The sequence below is a fragment of the Nicotiana tomentosiformis genome, chromosome 2 (genome assembly GCF_000390325.3).
Source record: "Nicotiana tomentosiformis chromosome 2, ASM39032v3, whole genome shotgun sequence".
Classification (NCBI taxonomy): domain Eukaryota; kingdom Viridiplantae; phylum Streptophyta; class Magnoliopsida; order Solanales; family Solanaceae; genus Nicotiana; species Nicotiana tomentosiformis.
The window spans coordinates 188,731,380-188,743,655 of NC_090813.1; the positions used below are offsets into that span (position 1 = coordinate 188,731,380).

Genomic DNA, 12,276 nt, shown 5'->3' on the forward strand with positions numbered 1-12,276 from the left:
TTTTGAGGATGATTTTTTTCAAATTTCACAAAGTGGCTTAGAGTAGATTTTCAAGTTTTTGAAGTTTTCTACTCACAAAACTTCAACTTCTTTTTAAGTAAAATGCATGTCCAAACACAATTTCAACTTCCAAAAAATCATTTTTCATCTCATCTTAAAATATTCTTTTTTTCAAGTTTTAACCAAACTTATGTCCAATATTCGCTAGCTAAATGTCATTTCTATTATTAAGCTTAATGTCAATTCAAACTACGACAAACAAAGTAAAATTGAAGATATGCACCCACTACAACAAATGCGCGTTTTGAAATTCATGCACAAAGAGAATAAGTCCCCTACATATTATGAGGGCCGGATGTAGTTCTATAACATCGGGTTCAATTGAATCCATAATTTTTGACACGCGAAGCATAAATGTATGTACAAACCCACAAAAATCGCAATAAATTATAGATATGAACCCATAACTTTAGGATATAATGTGTTCAATATTATGAACCTTATATGTTGAACCTAACAACAACAACAACAACAACAACAACAACAATCCAGTGAATTCTCACGAGTAGGATCTGAGGAGAATAGTGTGTACGCAGACCTTAACCCTATTTCGGAGAGTAAATAGACTGTTTCCGATAGACGCTTGGCTCAAGATTGAACCCATAGAATTTAAATCATGGATCCGTCTCTGCGTATTATGGTGTAACCCTAATTAAATCTCATTCTATATAAACGCCATACTTTATCACCCCCTTATCCTTCATCATTCACAACTTGCAGCTAACAATTCTTCATCTGACTAAGTCACCATCGCCGGCGCCGGAGAACAAAAAGGTTATCAAAAATTGGAAAATGGAAACAGAAAATGATCTAAATCTGAAGGCAACTGAGCTAAGACTAGGTTTGCCTGGTACAGAACTAGAGCCTTGTACTAGTCTTGCTGCTAAAATAAGCAAAAAAAGATGTTTATCAGAGATGGATAACTCTTTAAACATAAACCATGATCAGCAAGATTCCTCCCCTGCACCAAAGTAAGTACTGCTTATTTAATTTTCACTATACTTTTGGTTCATACAAATAGCTTGTCTTATCAATTACTTGGAAAGTAATCTCGAAACGTCTCAATCTCTTGGAATCTATACAGATCTAAGGAAAATATGACAACAATAGAAGAAAATTAAGAGGTTTGACTAGGCGATACCAATTATAATTAGGAATATATGTGTGAAATTTGGCCGTGTTAGTATTTTTACTTTGTATCATATGTCTTCTAGAAGTATTTTAGTCGTCCATTCAAAAATTTATATGTCTGGTAGAAAATATAGAAAAACACTTCTAGTATTTTCTTATTTTTGTTTTTGTTTGTGCAACGTTGGTTTGATTCAAGTTTAAAATGGAACAATATGATCAATTTCTGAAAATATATATAACCGACCCCAACATATTTTAAATTGAAGTATATATAATTGTTGTTTGTTTATATTCTAATTCTTTTTATTTGGTAATTTCAGAGCACAAATTGTTGGTTGGCCACCAGTAAGATCTTACAGAAAAAATATTATCAAAGCCGAGAAATTAGACACTGATGTCTCCTCAGGGATGTATGTGAAAGTTAGCATGGATGGAGCACCCTACCTTAGGAAAATTGACCTTAGGGTTTACAAAAGTTACCAAGAGTTATTCAAGTTTTTGGACAACCTGTTCAAGCACCCCACTGGTGAGTTTAACTTTCACAAACTAAACATTTTTTTAATTGTCGGTCGGGATCTAAAATCTTAGTAGTGTAACTGGTTGGCTATTCGAATTTTTACTTAGTTGATGAGTGTTTGATTATTCCACGTCTTGTCTAATCATTCAGAGAGACGGATCCAAAAATTTAAGTTAAATGTGGGTGAATTACACTTCACTCACTATTTCATAGTATATAGTACTATAAAAGCTTATGTTTTCTTGTTAAAAGACAACTACTATAGGTAACTCCATAAATAATAAAACTAGTTACCTAAAAAATATGACAGACAATCTACTACCACACGTTAAATTATACTAATAATATATATAGTACTTTAAAAACTTATGTTTTCTTGTTGAATTATAAATTTCAGGTATATACTCGGAAAATAAAGGATACACTAGTGGATCTGATTATGTACCAACTTATGAAGACAAAGATGGTGATTGGATGCTCGTTGGAGATGTACCATGGGATATGTTCAGTAATTCTTGCAAAAGGCTTAGAATCATGAAAGGGTCTGAAGCTAAAGGTTTGGCATGCCTATTATAGCAACCCCACATTGTTTTTTTATCACGTCGAAGCAGATCTAGGGCGAATTCTATGAATACAACTGAAGTTGTCGCTTTTGACTCAAATTGTGTATAAATGTATACATATGATAATTTTTAGATTTTTTGTCTTTGAATTTGCTGTATATTTTAAGAGACTATATATACATGGGAATACACAATTTTACCTTAGAACACAGGTTATGTACATTGCTAATTTACTGAACTTAAATACAAGAAAAACATCTCTTTTTGTGATGACCCAAAATGTCATATTTAAATTTAATAATTATTTCTGTATTCTGAAACCTCAAATAGCACTATTTATCGTTCCTCGACTTGCGTGCGTAGTCTATATAATTTTCCGAAAAGTTTTTATATGAAAAATTGATTAAAATGTGAAATAGAGCTTTAAAACTCAATTAAGTTGACTTTGATCAATATTTCGAGCAACCAGACCCGGATTAGTATTTTGACAGTTCTGGTAGGTCCGTATAGTGATTTGGGACTTGGACGTATGCCCGAAATTTAATTTGGAGGTCCCTAGCTCAAGCTATGGCCATTTAACGGAAATTAGAAATTTAAAGGTTAAAGATTAAGTTTGATCACGAATTTGACTTATCGGGGTCGAATTTCGATTCCGAAAGTTGAAATAGTTTTATTATATCATTTATGACTTGTGTGCCAAATTTGAAGTCATTCCGGATTCATTTAACATGTTTCAGTACGAGTTTTGTAAATTGAAAAGTTTGAAATTCACAAGTCCGAATCGAGGCGTGGATTATAATTTCGACATTGTTAGACGTGATTTGAGACCCCAAGTAAGTCTGCATTATATTCCGGGACTTGTTGGTATATTCAGATATTTTTTCGAGTACCCAGAGTGCGATTCGGATCGAAATCGGAACAAAAATTGGACTTAAGCAAAATCTGGAATTTTGCTGCTTCTGGTGCCTTCGCTTCTGCGAAGCCTTGGCCGCTAAAGCGGCTCTGCAGAAGTGAGAAATCCCTCGTAGAAGCGGCCTGGGCAAGCTGGGCAAAAAGTCGCAGGTGCGGAACCTTGAACGCACAGCGCGTCCGCAGAAGCGGACTCTTTGATGTAGAAGCGGAAGGCAGCGCAGATGCGCATTTAGCTCTACAGAAGCGAGATCACAGGCACGGTCAAGTCCACCGCAGAAGCAAAAATCCCTGGACAGTGTATAAATCGAAGAGTGTGAAAATTTTCTCATTTTTAGACATTTCAAGCACGGATTTTGGCGGTTCCAAAGAGGTTTTTCACGATTTCGACTTGAGTAAGTATTCTATATCCGAAAGTGATTATATTTCATAAATCCATGTTAATATTCATCATTTATTTCGGATTTAGATGGAAGAAATTGAAATTTTTGTAAAACTTTCCAAAAATAAAAATTTAGGATTTGAAAGCCAATCCGATGTCGAAATTCGATAATTTTTGTATGGTTGAACTCGTATCAAAATGGGTATTTGGATTTCGTGAGTTTTTTTGGGATTCGAGACGTGGGTTCCAGTGTTGATTTTTAAAATAAATTTCGGAATTTAATCTGAAAAATTAGTAAATTCATATGGTATCAATTCCTACGATTTGTATTGAGTATATTGAATTGTTTATGACTAGATTTGAGGATTTCGGACACGAATCTGCGAGACAAAGGTTTATTGGAATCTTGAATTTGGTTGCAAAGCGAGGTAAGTATCGTGGTTAATCTTGAATTGAGGGAATAGAACCCTTGAATTATTTGTTACGTGAATTTCATGTGTAACGATGTATAGGCAAGGTGACGAGTGCCTATACTTTGTCAAATTAATTATTTGCATAATTATTTAAAAATCATAAATTATTTTAAGACATGAATTAATTCTTGAATTCATGCAATAATTGTTACATGCTTATTTGATTTATGTGCCTTAATTGCTACGTGACATTTAGTATATTAAATATGAAATTGCCTATTTTCTCCCTGATTTCCACAATTAATTTCTACTTGTAATTACTTGTTTCCTAAATAATTCATAAATATTGTGTGCTTTATGCCTAATAATTTCTTACTGAATGTGGTATTTATGGGAGTATTTTTATTATATTTAAGAGTTTTTTAAATTATATTGTTGGAGCGGGTTGCACGCTGTAATAGAAATGAAAAGAAATATATTGGGGGATCGGGTTCCACGCCGCAATAGATTATATTTTAAGTTTATATTGTTGGAGCGGGTTGCACGCCGCAACGAAAATTTATTGAAGAATTATATTGTTGGAGCAGGTTGCACGCCGCAACAGAATTTGATTGAAATAATAATTGGTTATGACTGCCGAGTTGGCTTCAACTGTTAAAATGAGATAGTTGTTTTAGTTCTATTATTGGTGTTATTACTATTATTGAGTATATGTTAATATAAGTGACCTGCCTTAGCCTCGTCACTACTTCGTCGAGGTTAGGCTCGGCACTTACAGAGTACATGGGGTCGGTTGTACTCATACTACACTCTGCACTTCTTGTGCAGATTTTGGAGTTGGTCCCAACGGCATACCTTAGACTTTCTCGGATTTAAGCTACCAGTGGAGACTTGAGGTATAGCTGCACGGTGTTCACAGCTCTAAAGTCCCCTTCTACTTTATTTTAGCTGTGTGCTTTCTTTCAGACAGTTTTAATTTATTCAGACCCTTATTTGTATTATTCTAGAAGCTCGTGCACTTGTGACTCCAGTTCTGGGATGGTATTTAGACATCACATTTATTTTGGTTTGTTCACTTTAATTCAGACAATTTTCTCCAGTTGTTTGGTTTCTTTACTATTTAATTAAAATGAATTATTAAAAATGATTTAAATTATTCTAACGTTGGCTTGCCTAGCAAGTGAAATGTTAGGCACCATTACGGTCCCAAAGGTGGAAATTTCGGTCGTGACAAGTTGGTATCAGAGCACTAGGTTACATAGGTCTCACGAGTCACGAGCAAGCTTAGTAGAGTCTTAAGGATCGGTACGGAGACGTATGTACTTATCTTTCAGAGGCTATAAAGTTTAGGAATAATATCATTTCTTTCTTATTCCGTCGTGCGATTTTATTCTATCATCGATGATTGAACTATTCTATTCTTATTCTCTCGCAGATGGTGAGAACACGTAATACATCTACCGACTGATAGGGACCAGAGCCCCCGGTGGCAACTATGACCAGGGGTAGAGGTCGAGGCCGAGGTCGCGCTAGAGGCCGAGGCAGAGGTAGAGGTAGAGCTCAGTCTAGAGCTCGAGCAACATCACCTGTTGTAGAACCTCAGGTGGATCTTCAGGAGGAGGTTCCAGTTCAGACTGTGCCGGTTGGACCAGTTCAAGTTTCGGAAGGATTCATAGCTACTCCAGTGCTTCAGGACGCTCTAGTCCATTTGGTGAGTCTTATGGAGGGCGCGGCCTAGAATGGTACATTTCCAGTGGCACCATCCATCTCACAGGCTAGGGGAGGAGCACAAACTCCCATTACTCCCGATCCGGAGCAGATGGCTCCCCAGTATCAGGATCCAGCAGCCCCGCCAGTTGGGTTAGTTCAGCCAGTTGTTACAACGCAGGCCGGTGATAGGCCCGCCATGTCTTCTGAGGCTTTATTGAGGTTGGACAAGTTTACTAAGCTCTTTCTAGTTCACTTCAGTGGTACACCTTTTGAGGATCCATAGGATTATCTTGACCGCTGCCATGAGGTATTGCGGAACATGGGTATAGTTGAGACCAATGAGGTCGATTTTGCTGTATTTCAGATGATGGGTTCCGCCAAGAGGTGGTGAAGAGATTATACATTGACCATACCAGTTGGATCACCTACATTGACCTGAGAGCCGTTCTCACGACTATTTCTAGAGAAGTTCCTCCCTATCACATTGAGAGAGGATTACCGCAGGCAATTTGAGCGTCTACAGCAGGGCAGTATGACTGTTACTTAGTACGAGACCCGTTTTGTGGAGTTAGCCCATAATGCTCTCCTTTTACTACCTAATGAGGGAGAGAGAGTGAGGAGGTTTATTGATGGACTCACTCACCCTATTAGGCTTCAGATGGCCAAGGAGGACGGAAGCGAGATTTCCTTTCAGGAGGATGCTAATGTTGCTAGGAAGATCGAGATGGTTCTTGCACAGGAGAGAGGGCAGAGGTCTGATAAGAGGCCTCGTCAGTTCGGTGGGTTCAGTGGTGCCTCGTCTAGAGGCAGGGGTAATTTTGGTAGGGGTCATCCTCCCAGACCGTTTCATTCAGTACTTCAGGCATCTCACGGTGCTTCAGGGGGTCACGGTCCTAATATGCCTTACTCTGGACAGCTAGTTTTTAGCGCACATTCAGCTCCTATCAGCGCACCACCACTCCAGAGTCACTGCAATAGTTATCCGGACCATTCAGGTCAGCTACAGCTTTAGCAGCCATGATAGCGGGATGTGTGTTATAAGTGTGGGAACATTGGTCACATAAGGAGGTATTGCCCTAGGTTGTCGAGTAACAGATCTCGGCAGGATTCTCGTACCATGATACTGGAACCGGTTGCTTCACCGCCTGCTCAGCCAACTAGAGGTAAGTGTCAGCCAGCTAGAGGTGGAGGTCAGGACATTAGAGGTGGGGGTCAGGCCGTTAGAGGTGGAGGCCAGCCAGTTAGAGGCCGTCCTAAAGACACATATCAAATTGGTGGGGCCCAACCCCGATTTTATGCTTTTCCAGCTAGGCCCGAGGCTGAGTCATCTGATGCCATGATCACAGGTATTGTTCCAGTTTGCCATAGAGATGCTTCAGTTCTATTTGATCCAGGATCTACTTATTCCTATATGTCCTCCTATTTTGCTTCATATTTTGTTGTGCCTTGTGATTCTCTAAGTGCTTCTGGGTGTATCTACACCGGTGGGAGACTCTGTTGTAGTATATTATGTCTATCGTTCGTGTGTGGTTACTATTAGGATTCTTGAGACTAGCGTGGATCTTCTACTTCTTGACATGGTAGATTTTGATGTTATCTTGGGTATGGATTGGCTGTCACCTTATTATGCTATAATGGATTGTCACGCCAAAACGGTGACCTTAGCCATGCCATGATTACCTCGACTAGAGTGGAAAGGGACTCTTGGCCATTCTATCAGCAAGGTTATCTCTCATGTGAAAGCTCGACGTATGGCCGAGAAGGGGCGTCTAGCTTATTTGGCTTATATTTGCAATCATAGTGTGGAAGTTCCTTCTATGGATTCATTTCCAGTTTTCCGTGAATTTCCAGATGTATTTCCTGCAGATCTGCCAGGGATACCACCCTACAGAGATATTGACTTCTGTATTGATTTAGCTCTGGGCACTCAGCCCATTTCTATCCCACCATATCGTATGGCCCTGCCGGAGTTGAAAATATTAAAGGAGCAATTACAAGAATTGCTTGATAAGGGCTTCATTAGACCTAGTGTATCGCCCTGGGATGCACCTTTGTTGTTCGTGAAGAAGAAATATGGGTCGATGAGAATATGTATAGATTATATTCAGTTAAACAAGGTCACTATTAGGAACAAATATCCGTTGCCAAAAATTGATGTATTCAATCAGCTTTAGGGTGCCAAGGTGTTTTCAAAGATCGACTTGAGGTCTGGTTACCATCAGTTGAAGATTAGGGCATCCGATGTCCCTAAGATAGCTTTTCGAACTTGGTATGGGCATTATGAATTCCTAGTGATGTCATTTGGGCTGACAAATTTCCTAGCAACATTTATGGGTTTGATGAATTGGGTGTTCAAGCCTTATTTGGATTTCTTTGTGGTTGTGTTCATTGATGATATCTTGATTTATTCCAGCAGTTGAGAGTAGCATGAACAACATCTTCGGACTGTGCTTTAGACTTTGAAGAATAATCAATTATATGCTAAATTTTGAAAATGTGAATTTTCGTTAGGCTCAGTTGCCTTTTGGGGCATGCTATATCGGCAGAAGGCATAAAAGTGGATCCTAAGAGGATTGAGGCTGTTCAGAATTGTCCTAGACCTACTTCAGCTATAGAGATCCAGAGTTTCCTTGGTTTGGCAGGTTATTATCGCCGGTTTGTGGAGGGGTTTTCATCTATAGCATCTCCATTGACCAAATTGACCCAGAAGGGTGCCCCATTCAGATGGTCAAACGAGTGTGAGTTGAGCTTTCAAAATCTCAAGACCGCTTTGACTATGGCGCCAGTGTTGGTATTACCCACAGGTTCAGGATCTTATACGGTGTACTGTGATGCATTTCGCGTTGGGCTTGGTGCAGTATTGATGCAAGATGGCAGGATGATTGCATATGCATCGCGGTAGTTAAAAGTTCACGAGAAGAATTATCCTGTTCATGACTTAGAATTAGCAGCCATTGTTCATGCGCTGACGATTTGGAGGCATTACCTTTATGGTGTCTCGTGTGAGGTATTTACTGGTCATCATAGCCTTCAGTATTTGTTCAAACAAAAAGATCTCAATTTGAGGCGGAGAAGATAATTGGAGCTGTTGAAAGACTATGATATCACCATTTTGTATCACCCCGAAAAGGCTAACGTGGTGGTCGATGCTTTGAGTAGAAATGCTGTGAGTATGGGCAGCCTTGCGTATATTTTGGTTGGTGGGAGACCGTTAGCTCTAGATGTTCAAACTTTGGCTCATCAGTTCATGAGGTTAGATATTTCAGAACCCAGTCGGGTTCTAGCTTGTACAGTCGCTCGGTCTTCTTTATATGAGCGTATCAGAGAGCGACAATATGATGATCCTCATTTGCTTGTCCTTAAGGACACGGTACGACACGATGGAGCCAAACAGGTTACTGTGGGGGAAGATAGAGTTCTGCGGATGCAGGGTCGTATTTGTGTGCCTAATGTGGATGGGCTTCGTGAATTAATTCTTGAAGAAGCCCACAGTTCCCGGTATTCTATTCATCCAGGTGCCGCCAAAATGTATCAAGATTTGCGGCAACATTATTGGTGGAGGAGAATGAAAAAGGATATAGTGGCATATGTAGCTCGGTGTCTAAATTGTCAACAAGTCAAGTACGAGCATCAGAGACCTGGTGGTTTGCTTCAAAAGTTAGAAATTCTTGAGTGGAAGTGGGAGCGTATCACTATAGATTTTGTTGTTGGGCTCCTGCGGACTTTGTGGGTCTTGAGTGGAAGTGGAAGTTAGAAATTCCTGAGTGTTAAATGAAGAACTGAAATTGATTGAAATAATAATTAGTTATGATTGCCGAGTTGATTTCAACTGTTGGAATGAGATACTTGTTTTATTTCTATTATTGGTGTTATTACTATTATTGCGTACAGGTTAATGTAAGTGACCTGCCTTAGCCTCGTCACTACTTTGTCGAGGTTAGGCTCGCCACTTACAGAGTACATGGGGTCGGTTGTACTCATACTACACTCTGCACTTCTTGTGCAGATTTTAGAGTTGGTCCCAGCGGCATACCATAGACTTACTCTGATTCAAGCTACTAGTGGAGACTTGAGGTATAGTTGTACGGCGTTCGTAGCTCTGAAGTCCCGTTCTACTTTATTTTAGTTGTATGCTTTATTTCAGACAGCTTTTATTTATTCAAACCCTTGTTTGTATTATTCTAGAAGCTTGTGCACTTATGACTCCAGTTCTGGGATGGTATTTGGACATTGCATTTATTTTGGTTTGTTCACTTTAATTCAGACAATTTTCTCTAGTTGTTTGGTTTTTTTACTATTAAATTAAATGAATTGTTAAATGGTTTAAATTTTTCTAACGTTAGCTTGCCTAGCAAGTTAAATGTTAGGCGCCATCACGGTCCCGAAGGTGGAAATTTCGAGTCGTGACACTTTTTTTCTAAAGATTATTGTGGTATCGAAAACAACCTTTACCTGCACAAGGTAGGGGTAAGGTCTGCGTACAATCTACCTTCTTGTCAACTTGAGCGGTTTTGGTTTGGATGATTGCCAAAGGAACATATGCATGAACCGGGTCTATGGACAATGTACACAGGAGGCGAGCAAAATCAAGCAAAGGGCATGCACGTGAAAGAGATAAGTATAAGTGGTTATTTCTAATAATCCCTGAACGAAAATGTTGCATATTTGATAAGGAGCAGGACTCCTTACTTAAAGAGAACTCTATCTAAGATAAGGAAGGAATTGGAAGTTGAAGATAACTAGAACTCTTCCACCAAGGAAGAGTAAAGCATTAGAACTCTAGTTAATATTTATTTACTAACTCTATATATATCGGTTGTGTTCTCTTTTACAAGTGATGCACACATACTAAAGTTAAGCACGAATTGAGAGCAAAGTAGCAAGGCATTTTTGTGATGACCCGATAGGTCATCTAGAGTTTTAAACCTTAATTCTGTATTTCAAAACCTTAAATATCCCATTTTAGCCTTCCTTGATTTGTGTGCGCAGTCCGGGTGTTTTTTCGAAAGGCTTTTATGTTAAAAATTGATAAAATATAAAATTTTGCCTTAAAATCCATTTGAGTTAACTTCGGTCAAAAGTTTGAACAAATACATCTGGATCCGTATTTGGACGGTCTTGGTGGGTTCGTATTGTGATTTGGGACCTAAGTATATGCCCAGAATCGAATTCGGAGGTCCCTAGCTCGAGTTATCACTTTTTGTCGAAATTTTGAAGTTTAAAGACTTAATGAATCTAAAGGTTTGACCAATGTTTGGCTTTGTTGATACCGTGTCCGTATTTTTATTTCGAAACCCGTTATAGATCCATTACTATATTTATGACTTGTCTGCCAAATTTGGTGAGAAATGGAGTTGGTTTGACGTGATTCGGACGTCCGGTTGTTAAAATAAAAGTTCTAAAAGTTTCTTAAAATTCTCATTTGATTTTGGTGTCCGATTCATAGTTCTAGGTGTTATTTTGGTGATTTGATCGCACGAGCAAGTTCGTAGAATAATTTTGGACTTGTGTGCATATTTGGTTTGGAGCCCTGAGAGCTCGGGTGAGTTTTGGATAGGCTACATAGTGAATTTGGACTTAGAATCAAAGCTGGTGCATGAGTTTTCTGGTATGTGCTGCAGATTTTGCATTTGCGAGATTTGGCTTGCATTTGCGAAGGAACCATCACATTTGCGAGCTTGGGCATGGCTGGAGGACCTCACATTTGCAAGGTAAAAGTTCGCAATTGCGAACTTGCCACTTCCGCTTTTGCGAAGGCAGAGTCGCATTTGCCACTCAACACCTTTGTGATGATTTTCACATTTGCGAGGGCATCAGGGTTCGCATTTGCGATCATTTTATCGCAAATGCACTTACTAGGATTTTTAGAGGAGTTCGCAATTGCGATCTCTTTCTCGCAATTGCGATGTCCACAATTGCGAACAAGTTATCGCAATTGCGACATCTGCAGCTGTGTCAAAATTGAGTTAGACGGGATTTCTCTCATTCTTTCAAAATTTCCAACCTAGAGAACCCTAGAGGCGATTTTTCGATGAGCCCTTCTTCCCCAATTCATTGGTAAGTGATTCTAACCTATTTTCTTTCAATTTTCCATTACATTTCATAAGATTTCAACCTAAAATCTAGGATTTTCATGGTGGAAATTGAGGGTTTGGGAAAAATTAGGAAGTTTTGTAAAATTGGAATTTAGACCTCAAATTGAGGTCGGATTGCAAAACAAATTACATAACCGGGCTCGGGGGTAAATGGGTAATCGGATTTTGGTCCGAATTTCGGGTTTGGACCAAGCGGGCCTGGGAGTTGACTTTTGTTGACTTTTTCAATAATGACCTAAATTGAACCTTTTTCATTCGTGGGTAGTTCCTAAGACTTATTTTGAATCGTTTTGTTGAAAATTTGCTAGATTTGATTGGTTCAGAGGCTTGTTCGAAAGGCAAAGTTGTGGTTGAGCCTTGAGTTGGTCTTTGGAGGGAGGTAAGTGTCGTGGTTAACCTTGACTTGAGGGATTATGACTTGTTTGTCTATTGGCTACATGTCTAATTGTTGGGTACACCGTATATGTGAGGTGACAAGTACTTATGCATTGTTGTT

General features: G+C 39.0%; 1 protein-coding gene across 1 annotated transcript; it reads left to right on the plus strand.

Moving 5' to 3' along the window:
- Positions 1-755: 755 nt before the first annotated feature.
- LOC104085581 (auxin-induced protein 22E-like) lies at positions 756-2,478 on the plus strand. The gene is made up of 3 exons (XM_009589651.4): positions 756-1,031; positions 1,512-1,717; positions 2,106-2,478. The coding sequence occupies exons 1-3, from the start codon at positions 853-855 to the stop codon at positions 2,282-2,284; spliced, it is 564 nt and encodes a 187-aa protein (XP_009587946.1). The 5' UTR covers positions 756-852; the 3' UTR covers positions 2,285-2,478.
- The last annotated feature ends 9,798 nt before the right edge of the window (positions 2,479-12,276 follow it).